This window comes from Schistocerca americana, chromosome 3 (genome assembly GCF_021461395.2).
Source record: "Schistocerca americana isolate TAMUIC-IGC-003095 chromosome 3, iqSchAmer2.1, whole genome shotgun sequence".
NCBI classification, from domain to species: domain Eukaryota; kingdom Metazoa; phylum Arthropoda; class Insecta; order Orthoptera; family Acrididae; genus Schistocerca; species Schistocerca americana.
This window is the reverse complement of record NC_060121.1, coordinates 410767894-410795779: the sequence shown is the minus strand read 5'-3', so window position 1 is coordinate 410795779 and position 27886 is coordinate 410767894. Positions and strand designations below refer to the sequence as shown.

Sequence of the window (27886 nt, the reverse complement as noted above, 5' to 3'; positions counted from 1 at the left end):
CAAGATCATCTGGATCAAATTCAGTAACACGGGCGGACATAAACTCATAATTGGATCCTTTTACCAAACATCAGACTCATCTCAGAATGTAAAAAAAACATTTTAGAGAAAATTGCTGTTTGCTTGTAAATAAGTTTCCCCATCATACTGTTGTGGGGAATAGGGTACCGACAGTATGATAGCAGAATAGTCACACAGCATAGAGAGAAAATTTCCATACTAGTTAGTAGTAAGCACACATATACAATAAGACAAAGATGTTACGTTGCCACAGAGCCATGGCTTTCCCCCCTTCACAATGTGGAGTGGCTTTTGTGGGATGCCGTTTGTCTGAAGTGATGTGGGTGTCATAGTCAGAAAAGAGTGCTGTCAGTGGTGCAACTAACGGTTTGCTGCCAGCAGTATTAGCAGATAAGGAAGCCGTTTCGGTGGCATCTTTAATTGTTGCTAGCTCAGCAGTGGCATTTGAAGAGGGACAGATGAAGGTAGCATTGCCTCGATTTGTTGTGTCCACTGGGGTTGTCGTGAGGCCGGTGGTGATGTAAGCTGGGGCAATGACTGTGAGTGAACTGTCTGCTGAAAAACAGGAGGTGAGCCCTGCCGTGTCAACTTCTGATGGGACAGGAGTCATGTGCATGGAAATGTGTGTGACAGTATTTGCACCCGGCTGCCTGTCCATGTAGACACCAGTAATCATGAGGTCAGTATCGTGTAACGTGATGGATATGATGTCAGGCAGAAAATTGTGGAGATTCACATGCACTTGGAAATTGACTAATGGGTGCATAGGAGGTGGTGGGGTGGGGAGAGAGTGTTGTGGCGGGTCTGCTACAGTCTATGACAGTTTAAGATGGTTCATCAATACTGTTGTTTGTTTTCCAGTAATTATAATATCAAAAGTGTTTGTATTGCCTTTCAACACTCAGTACGGTCCTGCAAATGGTGGTTGTAGGGAGTATTTCACTGCATCCACACATAGTATGACATGAGAACATGTGGTCAGGTCTTTATAAATAAAAATTTCTTTTTGTCATGTAATGGGAGGATGGAGAGGCAGGGGGGGGGGGGGGTGGCACACGGATGTATTGTATGTGTGCGCACACACGCAACTGCTAAGTCCTGTTCCGCAGGAACCATTTGATGGACTATGAATTCAGTAGCTAGAGAGAGGGGCTCACCTTACAATATTTTGGCGAGCGGCATGTCAATGTCATCTATATGTACTGTGTGAATGACCAGGAGAACCCATGGCAGGGCCTCCACTCACAATTCTGAGAGGCACATGAGAGCAGCTTTCATCATACGATGTCACCGTTCCATGACACCATTGGTAGGCAGTTGCCCTAAGTCACTGAACAGCTGGGATTCAAACTGCCAAGCCTGGTCCAAAGTTAAGGAGGCTGAGCAGCTGAATCTGGCAATCCAGCTGCTGAGGAAAGTTTTTGCCACTGTCTCTGCCAATATGTAGGAAATGGGCATGGCCTTCACTCATCACGTCATGCAATCTGTCTTGATAGAACGTAATGGTGACCAGGCAATTCAGGGAGTGGCCCTAAGCTGTCAGTGTGAATGTGCTACAACTGCCCCTTTGGAATCAGGAATTCACTGAAGGGAGGCTGTGCATGGTGGCCAGATTTCGCCTGCTGGCATGACATGCAAGTCCTGGTCCACGTGGCACACCTTTGATGATATTAGGCCAGAAAAACTGTTCTGTGATGAGGTGTACAGTAGGGCACATGTCCGGATACAAAAGGTTGTGGAGAAGGTTAAAAATTGTCCTGTGATATGGCTCTGGGACAACTGGTCATACCCATTCATTTGGAACATCACACCAAAATGTTAGGTCACTCTGGGTAGCATGCACTGTTGCAATTGGACTCCACTGTCTGGTTTGTCAAAGAAGTTGTGGAGATCAGGACCTGTAGCTTTTGCTTTTGCGATTCTATCAAAGTCCAACTGGGCAGAGGTAGCTGCAATATGGGATAGATAATCTGCCACAATATTATTATCACCTTTAATGTATTGCATGTCAGTAGTGAACTTTGGTACAAAATCTAGGTGGAGGAAACTATCGGGTGCAGAATCTGCCAACGGGTTAAAGAATGCATGTGCCAATGGGTGATGGTCTATGTATATGGTAAGAGGTCTCCCCTCTACATCATCTTGAAAGTGACAAACTGATTTATATATGGCTTGTAGTTTACAGTCAAATTTGGACCATTTTTTCTCAGTGTTGTTAACTTTGCATGAGAAAAACCTGAGTGGCTGAGTGATTCCAACAATCTCTTGCTGTGAAGCAGCCCCAATCATGTGACTGCTAGCATCAGACACACTAATTAGCTGTGCATCAGGTGAATGGCGGGCAAGGGTCGTGGCGTGCACCAGGTGTTCTCTTGTCTTGTCAAAAGCAACCTGCATCTGTACTGTTCAATCAAGGCATCATTCACCAGATGTAGTCTTGCTGTACAATGCTTGTGTGAGTGGTAGCAAAGTCTCAGCGATGGGTGGCAATTGGTGCCTGTATAAATTTATGACCCCCAAAAACCTACGCAGCTCTTGGTAGTTGTTGGGAGGTGGAAGGAGGCATATCTGGTCAATTTTCTCAGGAGCAGGATGCAGCCCAGGTGCTCTGACGTGGTGTCCGACAAAGGTTGCATGGGGTTGTAGATGTTGACACTTGTCATCATTTATCACAACCAGGAGAGGCCAGCTAATCAAGGACGATAAGCAGGTGGTCATCATGGTCTTGCTCATTTTAAGAAAAAATTATGACATCATCTAGGTAGGCATGGCAAAAAGGCAAATTGAACAGTACACTATCAATAAATCTTTGTCATGTCTGTGCCACTTTTTTTTAGTCTGTTGGGATGTAGAGGAACTCAATGAGATCAAATGGCATTATTATCACAGTTTCTGGTGCATCTTCATCAGTCATTGGAATCTGCAGGTATCCCGTTTTGCGACCAACGATGCTGATAATTTTTCCCCTGGCCAAGAAGTGAGAAAAATTGTGCAAGTTCAGAATGGGGTAGCTGTCAATGACTGCGCAGGTGTTGAGGTAGCAGTAGTTGCCACATAGGCACTAAGTACCATTTTTTTAGGAACTAGTTAAATTGGGGAGGTCAAAGTACTTTCTGATAGCGTGTCCAAGCCAGATCATAACAGTTTGTCCACCACAGCTTTAAGTTTGTGGAGAGCTTGACGACAGAGGTGTCGGCGGTCAGGAGGAGCTTTTGTGGTTTAATGTGGTGGACTGTACCATCCAGCATGGCACAGATTGTGTATGGTCTAATGGGGGAGCATGGAGTGAGTCCAGAAAGTAGGGCATGACATGATTCACCATTGCTTTTAACGTCACATGGCATTCTCTCAGCTGCACATTCTAGTGGGGATTGTGATGCTTCATTAACTTGAGAAGTGCCCGTAGAGGCGGCGACACTGTAGTGATTAGTGTCGAGATGATGAACGTCATCAAGATGCTGTTGAGCTGCACGAAGTGATGTGGTAGCGATTGGTGTCGAGATGATTAAGGTCATCGAGATGCTGTTGAGCTGCATGAAGTGATGTGGTGGCATCCACAATTCATCTCCATAGTTGTTTGTTGGTAAGGCACATGACCTTATTGTCATGACATAATGAAGAATACTCAGCTGCCTTTAAGTGTAACTGGCTGAAAGGGGCTTTGCTTTCTAGCTTCAGGTCAAGTGGAGTGTCGAGTGGTGGCAGCATGACTGAGGGTATTGCAGTGCTGGCAAGTAGTGTATCGCTGCTCACACCATGGATCGACTGCTGGCCATCCTGTCTTAGAAGGAGGGCAGACTTTAAATCTGGCAATAGTTGGTATGACAGAAGATGTCAGCTTCCAGAACTTGTTCAACTGTCTCTGCCACCAAGAATGTCCAAGGTATGTATGTATCTGTGCCAAGGACAAGCATAATGTGTGCAGTTCCAGCAAAAGAGATTACAGTGTCATTGGCCACATGCAGTTGCAGTGGGAATGGTGACACTACAGCAGGTGCAAGAGCAGGTGATAGAGTGTTCACATTGGCCCAGTATTGACGAGGAAATATATGTGTGGATGTTTGACATTGATGAAGAGTCAGGGACCATCTGTCCACTGAAATGCTGCTTTGGTACTATTTTGTTGTGGTGTTCAGGGGTGTCTTGTAAATAAAGAGCGGCCTGACATGCCATTCTCAGGTCGACATACTAGTTTGGGTAGGTGCAGGATTCTCTGCAACACTGTGCACCCTGTCCTAATCTGTTGGTAAGTGACTGTTGTCCGCTGGAGCTGTAAAAGGCACTCAGGGCGGTAGAGGCAGGGGGTTGCATCTGACCATTGTTGCGTGGTCTGTAGCTCTGCAGAATGTCATGGCAGCTGGGCTGAAAACACACAAAAGCAGTTTTGGTGCAACTGTACTGGGGATTGAAAGCAGTTTAGTGCTGTTGGTAGTTGATCAGAATTCATTGTTGTGATAGTACCTTCATTCTATCAGCAAGTCAAAGTTTAAACTCCAGCGGTACCTCCTTATGCTTTAGTATCACTGTTTGGATGTTCTCTGGTAATTTTAAGAGCCAAAGTGTCCATAGTACGTGATTTTGTGGCAAGAGCGTTGGATCAATTAGAACTCGCAGGTGACGCCAGAGCGAAGACAGCATTCTGTTGGCCAAAGTAGTCTCATTGATGATGAGATGTAGCTGCTGCTCAGGTGTGCATGTTAAGTCATTATAGCAGTAGTGTCTTGGCAGTTTTGTATTTTTGAGAAGCCAGAACATCCAAAAGCAAGATTCTAATAAGGTCTACATTGACTCTGAGATGGTTAAGAAGTGAGGCGAACTTCTCCCCAATGATGCCACTGGTTGACATCAAGCACTTGCTGAGGCAAACCATATCATGGTAGAATCCATGTGGAACAACAGTAGTTTCAGATAGTGGTGGATGGTATGATGGCTGTCAATGGTTTGATTGCAAGCACCACTATGAGGTGGGCGTGACACAGCACCATATACACAGGAAGCATGGGGAGTGTCAGTGCAGGAGATGGGCAGGAAAAGTGGCTCGATGTAGGGTGAGATGTGATGAGGAGGGTCAAGTCATGGCACAGGTGGAATTGGCATCACACAGCGATGTGTGCAGAGCTCGGGTGGATGTCTGAAGAACGGACGCGCATGTGAGTGAAGAAAGGTATAGCGCAGGCCATTGTTGTCCAACCATAACAGTGCTGTGGAAGGTGACCGTACGGTTCAGGTCATTAATGACAGCATCATAACACTCAAAATCATTAGCACTGGAACATGTGATTTTTTGACCTGTGCGAAAGTTAAAGGCACTTAGATTAACATTTCTTACAGAGGAGAGTGGCCATTGTTTATTCCAACTCTCTGCTGCACTTTTGTCTGAAGGAATAAATTCACTCAGTGTGAACTCTGGATTATGGCACAGTTTGCTGCTTGGCATCAGCAGTGATGCGAGGTTGGTCTGAAGATGTGGCAGACAATGAAAGCATTGTTGCTCTGTTGTCCAGCGCTGTAGTATAATCCAAGCCTTGGCTGATCTTTATCAATTCTACACATGGAATGTCCATGGAATTCAAGAGCACTTGGTGAGTGAGAGATGATGTCAACATTGTCAAAGAAACAGTGAGGCTGTACCCAGAATGAGATTTTCACTCTGCAGCGGAGTGTGCACTGATATGAAACTTCCTGGCAGATTAAAACTGTGTGCCGGACCGAGACTCGAACTCGCGACCTTTGCCTTCCGCAGGCAAGTGCTCTACCAACTGAGCTACCCAAGCACGACTCACGCCCCATCCTCACAACTTTACTTCTGTCAGTACCTCGGCTCCTACCTTCCAAACTTTACAGAAGCTCTCCTGCGAACCTTGCAGAACTAGCACTCCTGATAGAAAGGATAGTGTGGAAACATGGCTCAGCCACAGCCCGGGGGATGTTTCCAGAATGAGATTTTCGCTCTGCAGTGGAGTGTGCACTGATATGAAACTTTGCAGGAGAGCTTCTGTAAAGTTTGGAAGGTAGAAGACGAGGTACTGGCAGAAGTAAGGTTGTGAGGATGGGGCGTGAGTCATGCTTGGGTAGCTCAGTTGGTAGAGCACTTGCCCACAAAAGGCAAAGGTCCCGAGTTCGAGTCTCAGTCCGGCACACAGTTTTAATCTGCCAGGTAAGTTTCGAGGCTCCACCATTCGTAATGGCAGCATACTCAATGGCGTAAGTGGCACAACAGAGTTTTTACTTAACAGCAAAATCATGGCACAACATGGAAAATCGTGGTCACCACTGTGGGGAATCACCAGCAGTGTGATAGCAGAAAAGTGACACAGCATAGAGCAACAATTTCCACACTATTTATTAGTAAGCAAAAATACATAATACGTGTAAACTTTATGAGCATACAGAGCATACCAATTCTTACTGCAGAAATCCTCATTTACAGAGACAGAGATGTTACACAACCACACTTTCATCAAAAAAAGAGACTTTAGCAATCCAACAATAAGTTGGGTGGTGAGTGAGACAAAATATTCTGTGAAACATAACTAAATTCTTTCTCCAAAAACTACCTAGAATGTAAAGTTCAGAAACTAAGTCATAATGGAAAATACTGGATCTAATGGTCTCAAACAGACCTGACCTCCTTGAGGTTGTCCACAAAGGAACTGGCACCAGTGATCATGACACAGTTGCAGCAACAATCATTACCAAAATACAAAGGGGAAGTTTTGGAGAGGAGCACAAAGAAGAACTGTGGCTCACATTTAGAAGAATAGTTGACCATGTACTTGATGGATATACACCTAACAGAATGGTTTGTTGTGGGAGAAATCCACCATGGTATACAGTCACTGTAAAGAGACTTCTAAAGAAACACAGATTGCTAGGTAGTAGTGCAGAACACAGCATAGAGCTACAGATAATGAGATGGTTAATGAAATGCATTTGGCTGCCTACAGGAAAATGTGTGAAGCCATCAATGATTACCATAGTGAGAATACTGTCAAAAGTTCTCTCACTAAACACAAAGAAATTCTAGTTATATTTAAAGGCTGATGTCCAGACACTGATAGATATGGCAGCAACTGAAATTGAGGGTGGTATAGCAGAAATACAAATGCTGAACTCTATTTTCAAATGTTCTTTTACAAAGGAAAATCCAAGGGTGTCACCCCAATTTAATTCTTGCACCACTGCAAAGATAAGTGATATAGATATAACTGTCAGTGGTGTTGAAAAACAGTTGAAAGTCACAAAAATTCAATTATGTACAAGAGCCCACACTAATTCCTATCAGCTTCTATAGTGAATCAGTCCCTCTTTTAACCACAACTGACCACAGATCCTTCACACAAAAAAATCTGCCCACCTATGACATGGGTAGCAGATGTGATCAACAAAACTACTGTGCAATGTCTCTGACATCCAATTTTCATAAAATCGCAGAACATCTTCTGGTTTCAAATATAATGATGTATCTCCGACACAATGACTTCCTTCGTGCTAACCAGGATGGATTCTGAAAACAATGATCATGTGAAATGCACTCCAACTTTTCCCATTTGACATTCTGAAAGCCTTGGATCCAGGCAGTCAGGAAGCTGCATTATCTCTTGATTTCCAAAAAGTATTTGATGAGGTTTTCTTGGTAGGGAAGACACAGCGTGTTATCATGGATGGGGAGTCACTTGCAAATGTGGACGTAATATCATGTGTATCTCTGTGAAATGTGTTGGAACACTTGTTGCTCATGTCGTATATTAACGGCCAAGAAAATTTTTAATAGTAATAGTCTTTTTGCAGATGATACAGTTATATATAATGAAGTACTGTCTGGGAAAAAGCTGCACAAATATTCAGTCAGATCTTGATCTTGCCTTAAATGTTCGGATAGGCAAAATTGCACACTCCACAAAAAAAAAAAAATAAATAAATAAATAAATAAATAAAAAATGGATCCCATGACTACAGTATCGAGTCATAATTGGAATCAGTCAATTACCTTTGTTTAACTATTCGTAAAGGCACAAAATGGAATGGTCACATAGATTGAGTTGAAGATCAAGCAGGTGGCAGACTGCGGTTAACTGATAGACTACCAGGGAAATGCAGCCAGTCTATAAATGAGATTGCTTACAAATCACTCATATGTCCCAGACTAAACTACACAGTATCCCAGGAGGAAAGGTCAATATTCAAGGATAAGACAGGAAAGATCATTCACAGCAAAAAAGTCTAGTAAACATGGAGTCTAAAATGCATACATTAATAGCTACGAGTACTTCTTGATCTTCAATACTGTGAAGCAAATCTCTTTTACTGCAAGCTCTCTGCTTTGCATATTTTAGGATGACACAGTGTGGACAAGAACAATAAAAAATTGTCTGGTAAATATGGGCTCAAATATACATGGCTTATGAGCTATGAGCACTAGTGTGGTAGGACATGTGTTATCATACTAGTGAGAGTGAACAAGTTCTCATGTTTCTTAATGTATGCCAGTGTTTACAGAACTTTTTTCCTTGTTTTGTTTGATCCACCACCTCTCAAAATACAGAAAGCCAAGAGGTTGTAGTAGAAGAGATTTGTTTCATAGTATCAAAGACGAAGAAGTGATCACAGCTCTTAAGGTATGCATTTTAATGCCCATGTTTACTAAACTTTTTGCTTCACTTGATCATTCCTGTCATCTCTCTGAATATTGATCATTCCTCATGGGCCATCTTGCTTGTCTCAAATGTATGTGATCTGTATCAAATATAAGTCAAGGGGATATTGATCATATATTGATAAGGGCAGCAGAAATGGTCAAATGTTCGTTTGACCCATGGGAGAGTGTCACAAAGATACTGAAGAAACCAAACCAGCATACACTTGAAGATAGATGTAAACTATTCTGAGAAAGCCTAATTACAAAGTTTCAAGAACCAGTTTTAAATGATGAATCTAGGAACATACCAGTGCCACAACACCGTAAGTATGGTTCCCTTGAGGGTTGAGAGGAAAAAATTATATTAATTACAGTGCAAGCACAGGCATTTAAACAGTCATTCTTCCCATACTCCATAGGTGAATGGAACAGGAAGTAGCATTAAAAATTGGTACAATGGAAAGTACCCTCCTCCATGCACTTCACACTGACTTGCAGAATATGGATGTAGATGCAGATGGATGGAAGGACTGAGAAATGACAGTTTGTATATGTCTGTATGTACCCTAATCTCTGTTATCACCTTCTCACAGTCCCTAAACAAGGTATACAATGCAGTAGAACTATTTCATAAGAGGCACTGCACTTTACCAGAGTGCTCCTAGTATGAAAGGCCACAAGCAGCTTCTCCAGGTGGTGAAAAAAAGCACTGAATAAGTGAGACCTCCCTGCAGGGAATGTATTTCAAATTAAAGCCTTTTTGTTTTGAAACTATCTCACAAGTAAGACCTCATTTAGTTACAATTATAATCTATAATTTTAAACACTTATGCTGGCTTACAGGATGCATAAGTACTGTACCTTTAGATAAGAATCATTTGGAATAAAATGTCCAGATTCTTCCATAATTCTTGATAGAACAGGATGTCGTCCATTCTTAATATGAATTTCTGATTCTACTGATTCAGTCAGCTTTGGCCTACAGAAGAAGAGTACAATATTAATAAACAGCTTAATCTTAAATTTGAGTTAAATGAAACATTCCATTAATCTAAATGCTGTAGGAAAGCTCTTTTAGAATGTAAATACAGATTACAAGAGACCACTCAAAGAAAAGCAGAAGTGTTGTTGATATGTACACACAAAAGAAGGAAAACTTGCCAGCTTTCAGAATTATTCTTTGATGAGCTAGAGTAAACACTCTCTCTCTCTCTCTCTCTCTCTCTCTCTCTCTCTGTCTCTCTGTCCATAGCGTCAGCAGGACTAACAGTGTAAATGCTATTTTTCAGCAGGCAGACTCGTTGGTTGTGATGTGGATGGTGGTGGGTGAGGTGGGTGGCAGGAGAAGAATGCAGAAGGCCAGGAGAGGGACTGGGGGTGAGTGTATATTAGCTTGGAGGGAGGTGGCTGGTTTGTTGTCTAGGAATGTGCCAGGTATATGGACCAGTGCAACTGTAGTGGCCAGCAGGAAGTGGCACATGCTGAGGGTGATGTGGGGACATGGGTTAGGAGGAAGAGGAGGAACTGACACGACACAGAATGGGAAACTGTTAAGTGGAGGATGCGGGGACAGTGGGTTACCTGACATTGAGGCCAGGATGGCTGAAGGAGTGGAGAATAACTCCCATCTGCATAGTTCAGAGAAGCTGGTGGTTGAGAGAAGAATCCAGATGGCTTGGCCTGTGAAGCAGCCATTGAAACTGAGCATGTTGTGCTCAGCTGCAAGTTATACCACCGTGTCATCAGCCTCATTCTTGGTAACAGTTTGACAGTGGCCATCCATCCTGGTGGACGGCTGGCTGGTATTTATAACAATGTAAAATGCGGTGCAGAGCTTAAAGCAGAGTTGCTATATCACATGACTCAGTTCACAAGTGGTGTGGTCTCTGATGGGGTAGGATAAGCCTGTAACAGCTCTGGAGCAGAAGATAATGGGTGGGCAGATTGGACAGGTCTTGCACTTTGGTCTGCCACAGGGGTATGATACTAGGTGACGAGGGTGGGTACTCCTTCATAGCTGATTCTTGGGTGCAGTGCAAGCATTGGGACCATGTGAGGATACAATACAGAATATATGTTTGTGGACTATGAGGAGCACTTCCTATCTGGGAAGGCCTTACTGCAGTTTTCAGCATACTGAGCAAGGGAGTTCTTGAACTCAAGACCTTTGCCTTTCAAGGGCAAGTGCTCTACCATCTGAGCTACTCAAGCACAACTCATGACTCGTCCTCACAGGTCCTGATTTCGAGTCTCAGTCCTGCCTACAGTTTTATTCTACCAGGAAGTTTCATGTCAGCACACACTCCATTGCAGAGTGAAAATCTCATTCTGGAAACATCCCCCAGGCTGTGGCTAAGCCATGTCTCTGCAATATCCTTTCTTCCAGGAGTGCTCAAAGGTTCACAGAATAGCTTTTGTGAAGTTGGAAGGTAGGAGATGAGGTACTGGCAGAACTGAAGCTGTGAGGACAGGTCATGAATTGTGTTTGGGTAGTTCAGATGGTAGAGCATTTGCCTGCGAAAGGCAAAGGTCCCAAGTTCGAGTCTCAGTCTGGCGCACAGTTTTAATCTGCCAGGTAGTTTCATATTAGCGCACACTCTGCTGCAGAGTGAAAATCTCATTATGGGTGTTCTTGTCACTGCAGATACCCCATCCACAGGTGGCTATGCTGTATGAGAGGGATGGCAGCTGTCAAAACCAGGTACTGTTGGTGGTTATGTGTTTTAATGTGGGTAGGAGTGTGGATGGAATCATCACAGAAGTGGAGGTAATGTCCAGGACAGTGGCATGCTGGGTAGAGGAGAACTAAGTGAAGCAGATTAGTGAAAAGGTGTTGAGATTGTGAAGGACAGTGGATAGGGTCAGACTCCAGATCACCAAGATATGATCAATGAAACTGAACAAGATTAGGGGTTGGGAGGCTAGGAAGATTTCGTCTGAAGGTGAAACCTTCCTGGACATTGACCTCAACTTCTCTGATGGCTCCACCCACACCTCTGACCACGTTAAAACCATTAACCACCAACATTACTGCATTTCAATAGCTGTCGCTCCTTCAACACCAAAAAATCCCTCCCATGTAGCCTAGCCATCCATGGATGACATATCAGCAGTGATGAGAACTCCCTTGTCCTGTATGCTGAAGGCCTCTTGAAGGTCTTCACAGACAGGGATACCCTCCCAAACCTAGTCCACAAACAGATTTCCCGTGCCATATCCTCACACATGTCCAATCCTCCCACAAGTCCCAAGTACCAGTTACAAACGAGTGCACCTTTATCACACAATATCACCCTAGACTGGAACAAAAAAATTGTATTCTTCGTCAGGATTCTGATAATCTCTCCTCCTCTCATCCCAAAGTGAGAGAGAACCTGCCCAAGATCCTTTCACCGCTCCTAAAGTGGCATTCTGCCACCCACCCAACCTATGCCCCACTGCACCCTCCCAATTCACTTCCCTGCATCACATTCAGCATGTGCTGCTTCCCACCATCTGCTACAACCGTGCCAGCCCATATATCCGCATCCCTCCTTCCCACATTACTAGTTGGCGAACTGGCAGTATCCGTTAGAATCGCTAGTCGTCCACTCCCAGTCCCTCTTCCTACCTCCCACCTCCCTCTTCCTCTACCCACTCCACCTGATGCTATTCCCACCAGAACCATTCTACTTGCCAAAAAGTAGCATTGGCACTGTTAGTCCAGCTGGCACTATGTTAGGGCATAGGCATTTACACGCATTTGTGTGTGTGTGTGTGTGTGTGTGTGTGTGTGTGTGTGTGTGTTTTACTCTAGCTCATCAGAAGTTAACTATGAAAGCTAGCAAGTTCTCTTCTTTTTGTGTGTGGCTGTCGACAATTCAACACAACTGCTTTTCTGTGAGTGATCTCCTTCAATCCAAAAATATTTTATTAATCTAAAATATTGTTTTTAAATACATTCAGAATACTGAAACAGTGTATCTCCAGGGCAATGAAAAATTTCCAGCAACTGTCTTTTCAAATTTACTGATCTCATCCATGATCCCGTTGTGTATGTGACACACTATTTTGAAATTGATTTGTTAAAGATTCTATAAATAAAGCTGACATCATTTTATGAATAGAAAACTATCGCATCATAATTACATACAAGCAATGTAAGTTGGGCTGGATCTGTATGGATTAACTTTATCTGACTGAACAATGGAGGAAAAAATTTTCACTATTCTCTTCTGTTACCAATAAATGTTCAATTAATTAATGATGAACACACAATTCTAAATTTTTGCTAGTATACCATCTTTTGGTAATGTTGAACAATGATAAACTCAATTGTAGGTCTCATTGATACTTAACTGCAGTAATCACTGAGCTTGGCAGCTTCTGAAAATGATAACAATACATCTAAGGCTGCAAGATTTTTAATAGATTTTTTATGTCTTATGTAATCTTTGTTAAACTGGTCCACCACATTTCTCCAAGCTTCTTCACAATCAGCTTCTACTTTTTCACGTAGCTGACACAACTGCTTCAAAATCGATATAACTTGTGGGGAACGGTACCGTCGATAGGTCTTTGTCCTACAAAAAAATATTAATTGATTACATTAAAAGTTCCAGAATGTTATATATTAAAATGACTTGAATAACTGGGCAATAATGCAAAATTAACATACTGAATATAGTTGGCACTTTTTAACACTTGTTTGATTTCTAGTTTATTGATTCATCAAAAAATATTTACCTACTTTTTAATAACTGAAACATTTATCATATTAACAATAAGATCAACTTTAACTTTCCATTCAGCATGAGCCAAAAATATGAGCACGAGGTGATACAAATACTAGCTTTCGGATCCACAGGTTACTTCATCTCACAAAAGGGAGCATTCAAGCTGCATTACTCAGGCCAGGGAGCGTCATACTAATGTATGTCACCAATATAGTCACCCTACTGGTTAAACTGTGAAGACTGCCAAATATCAGACCAATGGCATGGAAAAGAGTCAGCCTGGACAACAGTGGAAAATATATTGAAATTATTTTGCATATGAACAACCATCAGCTGCAGAACTGGAGCACAAATACAGTGGTTCCTGCAGTTTCTGTCTGAACATAATGGGCTCAAACAGGTTTCTACTAATACTTTCCAATTTCTAACTGAATGATAACAATTAAATGAAATCTAAAGGCAAATCTGGGTTTGATCCACTGTTAAAAGTATAACCAGTAAAGGACAAGACAGGTGATCAGTGCAACAATGGATACTAACATGAATGTAACATCACAACTGATGACAAGATGTTCCCATTTCAGGGATGCCTTACTTTCACATAATATATGCCAGGGGAGCCAAACTAGTATGGAATACAGCTGTGCATGATATCAGAGGCACAGTCAAGTTACATCTGGAACCTTGAAGTCTTTTGTGGGCAGGACAATGTTGTAATGAATGGAGTGCAAAGACTGCTTGACAATTAAGATAGTAATAGTCATATTCTGTTCACTGATCAGTACTATATAAGTGTAGCTCTAGCAATATCTCTTGAAGAAAAATGTATTGATTCCACTGGCACTGTCAAAAAGGAACACAACAGGAATGCCATTTGCTTTGTCTGCTGCAACAGAATGAAATGCTTGTTTGGTGTGAAGGAAACATTTTGGACTTACTATGGAAAGATAAAAGAGATGTTTATATGATAATAATAGAGGGAAACATTCCACGTAGGAAATATATATCTAAAAACAAAGATGATTTGACTTACCAAATGAAAGTGCTGGCAGGTCGACAGACACACAAACAACCACAAACATACACACAAAATTCAAGCTTTCACAACAAACTGTTGCCTCATCAGGAAAGAGGGAAGGAGAGGGAAAGACGAAAGGAAGTGGGTTTTAAGGGAGAGGGTAAGGAGTCATTCCAATCCCGGGAGCGGAAAGACTTACCTTAGGGGGAAAAAGGACGGGTATACACTCGCACACACACACACACACACACACACACACACACACACACACACACACACACACACACATATCCATCCACACATATACAGACACAAGCAGACAGAAAATATGTCTGCTTGTGTCTGTATATGTGTGGATGGATATGTGTGTGTGTGTGCGAGTGTATACCCGTCCTTTTTTCCCCCTAAGGTAAGTCTTTCCGCTCCCGGAATTGGAATGACTCCTTACCCTCTCCCTTAAAACCCACTTCCTTCCGTCTTTCCCTCTCCTTCCCTCTTTCCTGATGAGGCAACAGTTTGTTGTGAAAGCTTGAATTTTGTGTGTATGTTTGTGGTTGTTTGTGTGTCTGTCGACCTGCCAGCACTTTCATTTGGTAAGTCAAATCATCTTTGTTTTTAGTTGTTTATATGATAAGTATGAGACATAGAGCACACATACTTTTCCTGTACTGACAGAGGAGGAGGAGAAAAAAATACAAGCCAACAGCAATCTTCAATTATAACAAGAACCAGCTTGGTGTTGATTTCACTGGAGAGATAACATCAAATGGAAAATTTTGACCATCACTCTGTGAAGTGATAGAGAATGCTTTCAGTCTATCTAATTCTCATGGTAGTTTCACATGCATGAGCATTAGAAATGAAGGTAACCAACAAGAAAATTAGTACCAGCCAATTCAATATTTCTGTTTGTAAACCTCTGTTCACAATACATGATACTGATTCAATCTTCCCCAAGTAGTGCTGAGATTTCATGGGTGGCTGTAAATCTTTTCCTGGAGAGTATCGATACAAATAGGGAAAAATAAAGCACAGAAAATGTGTAGGATCTGAAGAACGAGTAGCAAAAGATACATTGTTTCTGTGTGGCATATGCAACATGGAATTTTGTGTGCAACAATGTTTCCTCTCTATCACACAAAAAAGAAAATAACTATTTGAAACATTAAGGGATTCCCATTTGAGTTGATGAAGCACTTCCATAATACTTTCATTCTGATTGAAACTACCAGCAACAAATCTAGTGGCTTGCCACTGAACTGTATCAATGTCTTCCTTTAATCTGCCTTAGTGGAGATAACAAACACTTGAGCAGCACTCAAGAATGGCTCACACTAGTGTTCTACATGTTGTCTCCCTTTCGATTTGCTACACGTCCCCAAAATTCTCCCAATATGCCAAAGTCAAGCATTCGCCTTCCTCACTTCTGCCCTGATGTGCAGATTCATTCCATTTCCAGTAACTTTGTAAATGATTCCTACATATTTAACTGACATGATGGTGTCAAACAGCACCCTAACAATGCCATATCCAAACATTACAAGTGTTTTTCCAACTCATCTGCATTATTTTACACTCTTCGATATTTAGAACATGCTGCCATCCTCCATCACACTGACAAGAAATTTTGTCTATGTAATCTTGTAAGCTCATACAGTCACTCAATGATGACATCTTACAGCACACCACATTCTCATCAGAAAACAGCTGTGGATTGCTGTGCACACTGTCCATTAGATCATTTATGTATGTCTGTATTGCCATACAAATACAAGCCCAACATTGAGCTTTCCATTCCTCTTTGAGTTACTATTAGGTTTCTAACAATGAATTCCCTTAATGTCCATGTCTCGCAGCCATAAGTTATTACTGGTAGTACACGTTGTACAAATACTGTTTCTTCAGCTCAGCTGACATTTTTGACTTCAAAAGTAAAGAGTATCTTTTATAAGACTGCCAGTTTAATTTAATACACGAACAATTCCTGGTTTTAGCTCTCCTTTCACATTTACATGTTGATCCAGATAGTCGTAGTCTGTGACCCTTTGCAGCTGTGTACTTCCGACAGATATATTTCCCTTTGTGTCCATTCATTCATCACGATCTTGGTTTTATCATAGTTCACTTTTAGACCAACTTCAGAGTAGACTAAAGCAGACCTTGCATGAGAAAAGTTGTTTCTACACAGCTTCCAAAGCAGGAATCACATGCTGGACAAGGTGCTCTCGATAACATACAGATGTCACAATACAAGTGACAGGCCCTCTGGATTTACCAAAGAAGAATGGACTGAGAATAAAGGTGCTTGGTAATACACACAACACTTTTACGTATGATGAGTGCAATGGTTCTTTGTGCACAACACATGATTTAATAGTACCCCAGGCTCAGGAGTTCTGTGTATTCACTGCTCCCTGTAGAGTAAAATGTTCCTCATCACTTAACAGAATATTGCCCTGTCACATGTCATCAACTTTGATCCATACCAGAAACAAAGAGCAAATTCAGAACATGGCTTTGGGTCTTTAGGTTTCATTTGCTGCACTGTCTGGAATTTATATGGATACCAGTGTAAAACAGATTGCAGAAAGTACTGTACTATCGAAAAAGGGGTGGATGATTCTCATGACATTGCATGAGCACTAGCATTACCCAGGGCAAATGCTGTACAGTCAGTTACAGCAACAGCAGCCCTGTCTATGACTTCCATTGGGATAGGACACTCCCTGACTTCCAGGTGCTGCACCAAGCTCACCTATGTTTTGAGTTTCATTACCATCTTCTTTCAAGCATTTCATGGTACTGGACCTCTCCACAGACTTTTCAGTTAGCAATACTTTCTCATTACAGTACTGTAATTGCTACTATTCACATAAAAAAGTTTCACTAACAACACACATCTCTCTTCTTGACAGCCATACTGTTCACTCACATATGGCTTTTCAAGTGACAGTGTGGATGTCATGCTGTCATTTGGCGTACAGTGCTTGATGTGCACCTGGGGACCAGAATTGGTACTAATTTTTTCCATCATAAATCAGTTCCACATTAACGCATTAACATATCTACCAAATTTCACTGCCTTATGATAATTACAGTCTACACAGGACCTCTGTGAGTAGCTGCACTTTAATTATAGTCACCCGACAATATCTTTCTTATGTAAAAGGATTATTTTGGCTTTGTTCCAACCTATAGGTAATTTTCCATTGCGCAAACAACTTGGAAATATTTTAGCTAAATGCTTTGTAATTTCCTAATCCATTAGCTTTAAAATATCAACTGAGAGATCATCACTACACAAAGAAAGACAGAAGGAAAGCAGTAGATATCAGATGGCTAACAAACGTCAGTGGGAGAATGCGAAGAGTGAATATCTTGAAATGACAGTGGACTGGTCATGTTGCTCGAAGAAAAGACAGCAGATGGTCAAAACGAGTACTAGACTGGAGTCCGGCCACCTGTCAAGTGGGATAGACACATAAGAAAGACAGCCAAACTGAATTGGCGATGGAAAGCTCAATATTGGTAGAAATGAAAGAACCTGTTGGGATCCTATGTTACATACCCCAACTCATAGAGGCCACATCACCAACTGATCAAACTGGCTGATGATGATGATGATGATGATGATGATGATGATATAAAGACAAGACATACCTTACGGTTGTTACTAAAAATCTCATAATGTTCTGTTGCAATTTACTTCAATTTTTTACACCATGGTCTAATAAACATTGTGACAGGCATAAGCTATACTTTTTTTTAAACAATAATGTAAAAGTTTCTTTGTTAAAATAGACTGGAAGAAAGAAAATGATGTGCTGAGCTGTGAAAAAGTGTGGCTTCATTTTATTTCCTATAGTCAATTTTAACTACAATAGTGGCGCATTTAAACCATTAGACAAATGGTTTCTCTCAAATATATTCATTCTCTCTATATATAATTTTAAACAAATATTGTATACACAACAATGTGTTGATTTGCTTTCATCCTCACAGTTGGTTCTAACAGAAAATAGGAATGAAGTATTTATGGCTTACTGGCTAATGATTAGCATACTACCACAGAATCTGAATCATCTGACAAATTGTAATCCTACCCATTCAGAGGTTAAAACTGTGCAAAATGCTATCACTGAAGCAACTATCCTTACAGATTCATCAGCTGGAGAGGTTTCTCTCATACCCTGTACACGAATGATACCAACCAATTTACCCATTGATTTTGAGTGACCTGAATTCCCAATCAAGGTTTCATTTGCAATAACAATCATCAAGACTCAACATCAAAGGAGACAGGAGGGGGGGGGGGGGGGGGGGGATGATGAGGTGGAAGAGGAGATGGACAGAAAGAGGGGACATAAGGAGACTAGGATGTACATCCACCTTCCACACATATTTGGCAATTGCAAAGCATTACTGGGTTCAGTAGTAGAGAATAAGAGTGATCCTATAACACATCTCTAGGGCTCTCCTGACGATACCCTTGTCTCTGATGAACACCCATCATTGAGGACAAATTACTGGGTTCTACTACTCAAGAAGTTTTCAAGCCACTCTCAAAGCTGGAAACTTATTCTGTATACTTATACTTTCGTTAACAGTTTGTAGTGTGGCACCATGTCAAACTCTTTCCAGAAATCTAGGAGTATGGAATCTGGTTGTTGCCCTTCATTCAGGGTTTGCAGGATATCATGTGCGAAAAGGCTAAGCTGTGTCAGTGCTCCCATAAAACCTCAGTGTTTGTAACAAAGTGTTTGAATTACATAAGCATATGCATTGAACAGGTCACAAAAAATTGTCATTTCATTCTTGTAAAATTCTTGAGTGAATCTATAAATAGTATAATCGGTGCAGCAACCCTTCCAAAACCAAAACTGTGATTTAGTAACTATATTATTATTACACCAAGGTAGAACACTATTCTACTGAACATTACATTCTTAAAGAGGGTGAGTGCTCAACAGGGGAAGCCCTAAACTCTTTAAAAACCTACCACCTACTGGCCAGTCATTGAGGTAAATGACCAACTCAGTTCACAGTTAGGGAACTTGGGGTATTATTCAGATATTTTACAAAATGATGTCATCAATGCAACACCTTACTAATTGTTGATTAACTCCTACCACCTTTCTAATAAAGTGAACTAACAATTGCATTTGTAATATGTCTGGAAAAAAGACCTTGACTGAATGGATCCATTTTATATTTAAAAATGATGGTTCTTATTTGGCAACAACAATTCTTAGTATTTTATTGGAAACATCATCAACACCATATGAGCATTTCAATTTGATATGGTTTATCATTGTCTTAAAAACAAATAGACTTAGGACAGAGTGCTACTAAGCACATACAGGAGACATTGAGCGTCAGGCAGGCACATTTAAAAGTAGACTAAGCAACACAATACACTGACAGAAAAAATTGCAACAACAAAAAGTAACTGATGTAGAGTAATGAAATGTTTGGAATACATTTGTCTAGGTAGTCTATTTAAGTGATTAACATGCAAAGTCACAGGTTAATGTAAGAGTGAGATAAGCCATTGCAAATGTGAAGTGCTGGTACATTAATAACCAGTGTAACCACCAGAATATTGAATGCAAGCATGTAAACATGCATTGTGTTGCACATGTGCTGCATGTCAGTTTTTGGGACGAAGTTTCACACCTGTTGCACTTAAGCCAGTCAATGGTTAAGGCTGTTTGTGGATGAGTTGTCGTCTGATGATGTCCCATACAAGCTTATTTGAGACAGATTTGCTGATCGAGCAGGCCAAGACAAACTGTTGACATACTGAGTAACATGTCGAATTACAACAGCAGTATGAGGGCAAGCATTATCATGTTGGAAAACAACCCCTAGGAACTGTTCAAGAATGGCAGCAAAACAGGTCAAATCATCAGACTGACATACAAATTTGGAGTTAGGATGTGTTGGATAATTACAAGAGTACCCTGGTGTCACACGAACTCACATACCAAACCATAACTCCAAGTGTAGATCTAGTGTGTCTAGTACGTAGGCTTGTTGGCTGCAGGCCCTGAACTGGCCTCCTCCTAACCAAAACACGGCTACCACTGGCACTACGCAGAACCAGCTCCCATCAGAAAACACAACAGACCTCCACACTGCCCTCCAATGAGCTCTCACTTGACAGCACTGAAGTTGCAAATGACGGTGCTTTAGGGTCAGTGTAAGGCACGCTACAGTGTGTCTTGCTCAGAGATGTCCTTGGAGAAACTGATTTGTAACAGTTGGTTGTGTCACTGTGATGCCAACTGCTGCTGAAAATGCAGTATGATATGAAGCACCAGAAACATATGCTGAACATGATAGTCTTCTCCCTTCATAGTGCCACTTGGCTATCAGGAGCCCGGTCTTCTTGCGATCATACATTATTGTGACCACCTCTAACCGCAATCATGTAGAGTGGCTACATTCCTGCCAACTCTTTCTGTTGAAGGAACATCCAGCTTCTCATAGCCCTATTACACAATCTTGTTCAAACTCAGTGAGGTGTTGATAATGGTGTCTTTGTTGCCTTAAAGGCATTCTTGGCCAACTTAAACTCACCACATATATCTCAATGATAACTAACACTCACAACTGCTATACCATGTATTTAAAGCAAATCTTACACAACTGGCATGGAATTTGGGCAGGCATCATCTTTCAGATGTAGAAACACATCTACCAAGTTTTGTTGATGTCACAGAACTCCTTTTCAGTCTTGCAGTTTTTTCCTTCCATCATTATATTTATACATGCACAACTCACATGCATATGACTTCTATCGTATCTGGGCGATTTGTTCAAATCCATAGTTCAGTATTATCCTATTTTTATTGTATCTCAATAAATTCCAGGCATGTTTGGTTGTATTTTATGGCACAGTATCATTGTTACAGAGATATAATTACACTAATGAAATAAATACACAAAAGGTTTCAAATAAACATAATGATTTTCCATTGCTATAGAATTAATTAAAATTTAATACCTCATACAAAAAGAATGATGTTCACCAGTAACTGGGAGAACTAATATCTTCCTCAGAGTTAAAAATCACATGATCTTAGAACACAACTGTATTTTACAGTCACCCCACCTATGTTGTTATTCTCTGGAAATAACCGATTGTAGAGTTGTAATGAAAAGAACATACTCAAATTATGTTGTCATTGTGGCTGTAGTTATGAAAGCCATATAAAATATTTTAAAAAATTATCTGACAGACAAACATTACTTCACTTTTTTGTCTTGAGGTCATCCCCAAATTAGGCTATGCCCAATGCTTCTTTTCCTCCTTGCTTCTCTGACATAATTAACTGAAGGTATTTTTAGTGGGGCAGTTAGCACAGTTCAGGAGTGTTCGATATCCTGATATTCACCACAATCTTATATATCATCATATTCATCTAAGACCCCACTTGATCAGATTTTCTTTCAATTGTACTTTGCCTATTCTGAAGTGGTACAGGATACACCAAATATTTCTGCCTCAAATTCTCACTGCTGGGCTTCTCCAATAGTGGTGAGTAGTCATTTTGAGACTCGGTACACTCTTTATTCGAGAATCTATTGGGATATTTAAGTCTGTGAGGTCCACAGGAAGCTCCCAATAAGGAATGGCATTCATTAAAGGTGTGCTTAATCTTCTATGAAAGTTAGGATCCATAACTCTGACCAATTTGTATAGTTTATTGAGTGGTGTGGGTCTTGTGCAATAGGTTAGCATATTTCATTTAAGCTTAAGTTGACCTTTTTGACTTGTGCAGATCTGGAATATATGGGACAAGCATATTATGCTGTGGTGAAGCATAGTGTCTAGGCTGTGGTTCTAAGCACCTTTGTAATAGTTCCTCATTTGCTGTTAGCTAATTCTCTCAGTAAGTTATATCTTGCTGTAACTTTAATATGAGTCTTCTCACAGTGATATTTGCACATGAATTTCCAGTCCAGTGCAACAACCAAGTGCGTCAGTTTATCTCTGTGTTCCATGGTGTAGCCATTCCAGGCTACATTCAGCTTTCACACACTACTGCAGTCTCAGGCAACTAAGGCCACACTGTAAGCAGCAGCACCAGTGCATGAGGGCAGTGGCGACTGGGTGAGAGTAAGGAGGAGGCTGGGATGGGGAGGGGGAGGGATAGTAGAGTAGGGGCTGGCAGACAGCGAAGTGCTGCAGGTTAGATGGAGGGCTGGCAAGAGGTGGGGAGGGGGAGGGGAGCATAGTGGAAAAGGAGAGAAGTAAAAAGACTGGGTGCGGTGGTGGAATGAGGGTTTTGTAGTGCTGGAATGGGGACAGGAAAGGGGCTGGGTGGGTGAGAACAATGACTAATGAAGGTTGATGCCAGGAAGGTCATAGGAATGTAAGAAATGTTGTAGGGAAAGTTCCCACCCCACACTCCTACCTTCTATATGCTTCCTGAAGTTCATAAACACAACCACCCTGGACAACTCATTGTGGAAAGTTTCTATGCCCCCCACTGAGAGTATCTCTGCTCTGTTAGACCAACACCTTCAACCAATTACATTGAACCTACCCTCCTCTATAAAACATACCAACAATTTCCTCCACCAGCTCTCCACAATTCCTGTCTCTTTACTGCACGGTGCCCAGCTCATCACTACTGATGCCACCTCCCTTTACACTAACATGCCTAATGCCTATGGCCTTACCACTACTGAACTCTACCTTTCCCAATGCATGAGGTTGACCTCCACCTCAAAGATGGCTACATCAGTAACTACGTCCATATAAAAATACCTACTAACCACCAGCAATACCTCCACTTTGACAGCTGCCACCCATTCCATACCAAGAAGTCCCTTTCATACAGCCTAGCTACCCGCAGCTGTCGCATCTGCAGTGACCAGCAGTATCTCTTAAAATATACCGAGGGTCTCACTGAAGCCTTCACAGACCGTAATTATCCTCCCAACCTTGTACAAAAACAAATCTCTCATGCCTTATCTTTCCAGTCTGCCTCCATCTCCCAAAGTCCCACCATTCAGCCACAGAGGGGCATTCCTCTCGGAACTCAGTACCATCCAGGACCAAAGTAACTGAATTACATCCTTTGCCAATGTCTCAACTACCTCTCAACGTGCCCTGAAATGAGGAATGTCCTGCCCACCATTTTTCTCACCCCTCCCACAGTGGTATTCCACCATCCACCAAACCTACACATTATACTCGTCCACCCCTACACAACCCCTGCTCCCAACCCCTTACCTCATGGCTCTTCCCCCAGTAATAGACCTGTCCCATACATCTCCCACCACCACCTACTCCCGTCCAGTCACAAACATCACCTGTCCCATCAAAGGCACGGCTACCTGTGAAAGCAGTCATGTGATCAACAAGCTAAGCTGTAACCACCGTGCTGCATACTATGTAGACATGCCAACCAAGAAGCTGTCTGTCCGCATGAATGGGCACTGAAAAACTGTGGCCAAGAAACAAGTGGACCACCCTGTTGCTGAGCAAACTGCCAAACATGGCATTTACATATGGATCCTTCCCAACAACACCAGCTTTTTGAATTATGCAGGTGCAAACTTTCCTGCAATATATCCTACATTCCCATAACCCTCCTAGCCTCAATCTTCGTTTGTCATTGTCCTCACCCACCCAGCCCCTTCCCTGTTCTCATTCCAGCACAGCACAACCCTCATTCCACCACTGCACCCAGTCTTTTTACTTCTTTCCTTTTCCACTATGCCCCTCACACCTCTTGCTTGCCCTCCATCTAACCTGCAGCACTTCACTGTCTGCCACCGCTAACCTACTATCCCTCCTCCTGACCGCCCCAGCCTCCTCCTTACCCTCACCCAGCTGCCACTCCCCTCATGCACTGGTGCTATTGCTCGCAGTGTGGTTTCAGTTGCCTGAGACTGCAGTAGTGTGTGTGTGTGTGTGTGTGTGTGTGTGTGTGTGTGTGTGAGAGAGAGAGATCTATTTTTGACAAAGGCCTTACTGGCCAAAAGCTTTATTTGTGACATCTCCGCTATAAGGATTTAGTTTAAGCATATTTTCCCAGTATTATTTCTGAGATGATGCATGTTTCTGGTTTTGTTCCATCTCCTTAGTACTCCATCCCTGAACTATGATGGCCAGATGATCAGTGAACAGGATTTGGGTCATGTAATTTGCTGTTGGTTGGTCACTGGTATACAGATTGAATTTTCTGCTGTTGCTTTCAGCTCTTTCTGCCCTTCAGTGTTACACAGAACATTCTGTATTGCAGCAGTGATTTAGTGATTTCTAAAAGCTTGAAGTTTGTCTTGCAATTCTGTCATGGATGACCTATAGCTCAATGTGTCATATGCAGAGCTCAGGAAAACTGACACTAGTCTTGTTATTAGTTTATTTTTATATCCTTCCTCTATGTGTTCAAGAATGGACCCGATTAGGTTGGTGTAGGATTTTTCTGGCCTGAAACAGCCTGGTGGTTGGTAAGCTTTGGCTTTACACTGTCTGCTACGTGTTTCAATATCAGTCATTAATACAGCTGCACAGGTGACATAAGAGCAATCCGAGGCAATATTTCATTGGTTAACTTGCATCTTTCCCATGCTTTAAAAGTGGCACAGCATCTGTTTCTCTCTGTATCTTCAGGATTTTGCATGACTTGAGGCAGCAGTTAATAAGTTCCAGGATGCATAATTCGGCTCTAGGGGAAAAGTGCAAAGTGTTGCATTCTATGTCACTCATTATGTAAAGATTTTTTTCATTGTTGCTTATTAATCTGGGCTTGTTGTGCTGCAATCCACCATCAGGATAACTGTGTTTATACCTCGTAGCTGTAAACTTCATCACCGAGGCATCTCCTTCTGTGTTAGCTGAAATATTACTTTTGTATTCAATCTCTGCTAAAAGACATCAAATTCCTTTTTGTAAATTATGTGTATACTGAATCTTTCATCACAATATGGAACCACTTCACATACAGTCTGCTTACAGAATTTTATCAGACAATGCTTGTTTATACCATCAGTCTATCTCAGTACAGATCTGTCAGACAATCACAACGTTCGTTTATCATGACGTCACTGTGACTGTCATGATCTTCTCTATTCCATGGCTCAAAGGTCATTTCCAAGATGGGACCAAGGGACTCAGAGTAACCTGACCAAACAGCATGTGCCACAACACACAGAAAGCCTAACCTCCTTGTGGAGGTTGGGTTGTTTGGAGGAAGAGACCAAACAGCAAGGTCATCAGTCTCATTGGATTAGGAAAGGACAGGGAAGGAAGTCAGCCATGCCCTTTCAAAGGGACCATTCTGGAATTTGCCTGGAGCGATTTAGGGAAATCACAGAAAACCTAAATCAGAATGGCCGGACACGGGATTGAACCGTCATCCTCCCAAATGCGAGTACAGTGTGCTAACCACTGGCCACCTTGCTCAGTGTCTCCTTGTAGACATGCTGTGCCCATCCACACCTGTGCACATGCATGACAGCAATGAAAAATCACACACAATATTTGAGTTAAAACTTATCACTTAACTAATAAGGAAAATGAGCATCATTTGTCAGACAGAGAGACATGGGGTAAAACATCACTTTACCCAAAATGATATGTTAGACCACAAGTGTTTTATTTGTTCCACACAAATGTTGTCCACCCTGGCTGCATTCCTATTTTTCACTGAGTTTAGTTCTAGACTGAGTTCTCTTAAGGCAAATGGCGCAACAAAGTGCCGGACTCTTGCTCCAGGCTTTTATTGATTTTGGACTTCTGACATTTGTTGGTATTTCCATTTAGGAGACAGAATTATGGCTAGTACTTACTTTGAGGAAGGGTAATATACAGTACCCCCAATGGACACATATAAAGTAAAACACTACTTACATATCAGAACTACTAGTTCCTTCTCTGGAAAAGGATATGGTGGCAAACGTTAAAAAGGAAGGGCATTTTACTTTGATTCCTGAATGCGAGAGATCCACACATAGTGAGGATGAGGGTAGACAAACACACAGATACAAAATTTTTTTTTAATGAATTGTTAATTTTCATCTCATCTTGCCTGCAGTGTCTTTATAGTCTTGCAGTACCATGTGATTCTGTGAAACCTGATAAATGATATTCTTTCCCTCAGTACCTTCCTTTTGACGATGGAATGCTGAGCAGAAAAATAATACAATTCTTCCATTTGTGTGTGTGTGTGTGTGTGTGTGTGTGTGTGTGTGTGTGTGTGTGTGTGCGCGCGCGCGCGCGTGCGAGCGTGGGCGCGCACGTGCACATGCGCGCGTGTGCGCGCGCATGCCAGAGTGCGTCCGCATGTGCACATGCTTGTGTCTGTTTGTGTGAGAAAGTGTGGCTGCTAGATAGTAAATGGTTTTTTTAACTAGCATTTCTTAGGGTTTCTTATTTGCAATACAAGCTCCAGCTGTTGTTATATTAGCTACAAATAATGCATGTTCTATATATGTGTCATGTATCAGGGTACTTGTCATCATTTCAGTACATGTGCAATCTCTGGTGTATTTACAAGCTCGACAAAGTTGGAAACACAAATTTTCTGAGTCAATGCTTTGGGAAATACAGAAACAAATCAATATGGAAAAATTAAAGGCACAACAAGGATGTTAAACAGCGAAAGAAAGGGGTACACAAAAAAGCAGCTGATTATTATATTTCAACTTGAATCTTTTTTTAGAGCTCATATTTATAATGTGCATACATATGTACTTAAGTGCATGCTTTCAGGGGATAGCTGATGTCTGTCTTCAAATATCTCCACATCCAGGTTTCCAGTATTTTCATGATACCCTCTCTTGAGATCTCGGAAATATTTGTGCTGTCCTTTTTTATGTACACTTAACAGCCCCAGTTAATCATGTTTGGTATCATTCCCACCTACTTCAACAGTGTTGTCGGGTGGGTTGCCAGAGGGTTTTGTTATCAATTGCCTGTACAGACTCATTGAATTTTCCTAGTATCCTGCCAATGAAACAAAGTCTGTCACCTGCTTTACATACAAATGAGCATATATGGTGATTACATTTCATGTCCCCACAAACTGTTAGACCCAAGTAACAGTATTAATTGAATGACTACAGTTGTGACTCACTTACATTGTAATTATAGGATATTACATTTTGTGAAGTGTATAGTTTTACACATCTGAAAATTTAAGGCAAGTTGCCAATGTTTGAACTATTTTAAAATCTTATCAGATCTTGCTCAATTTCTTTTTTTCTTCCAGACTGCACAAACTTCAAAAAGGCTGAGGTTACTATTAATTTAGTCTGAGAGGCCATTAATATTCAGCCTGAACAGAAAGGGGCCCAACTCAGTTCCCAGTGGTCCCCCATACTTTTGTTAATAAGTATTGGTGTGGTATTGAGTCAACACTTCAGAAGTGAAGAAATACTGCACATGAAATATGGAAATAACTGTAACAAAAGTGTGCAGTATTACTTATATTTTCTTGTCAGTGTTGCAAAGGAAATATGCCACAGGCACTA

General features: G+C 41.6%; 1 protein-coding gene across 2 annotated transcripts in view; it reads right to left on the bottom strand.

Annotated features, from left to right (window-relative positions):
* The window catches only part of LOC124607449 (DNA mismatch repair protein Msh3-like), a 365016-nt gene that overhangs the window by 127850 nt on the left and 209280 nt on the right, over positions 1 to 27886 (bottom strand). For both annotated transcript variants that reach the window (XR_006978833.1, XM_047139784.1), the window contains exons 13-14: positions 12997 to 13221; positions 9521 to 9638 (exon numbers count right to left, since the gene is read on the bottom strand). Coding sequence is in view for 1 of the 2 variants with exons in the window: in XM_047139784.1 (XP_046995740.1) it covers positions 9521 to 9638; positions 12997 to 13221 (343 nt within the window). In the remaining variant the exon portion in view is untranslated. The remainder of the gene's footprint in view (positions 1 to 9520; positions 9639 to 12996; positions 13222 to 27886) is intronic.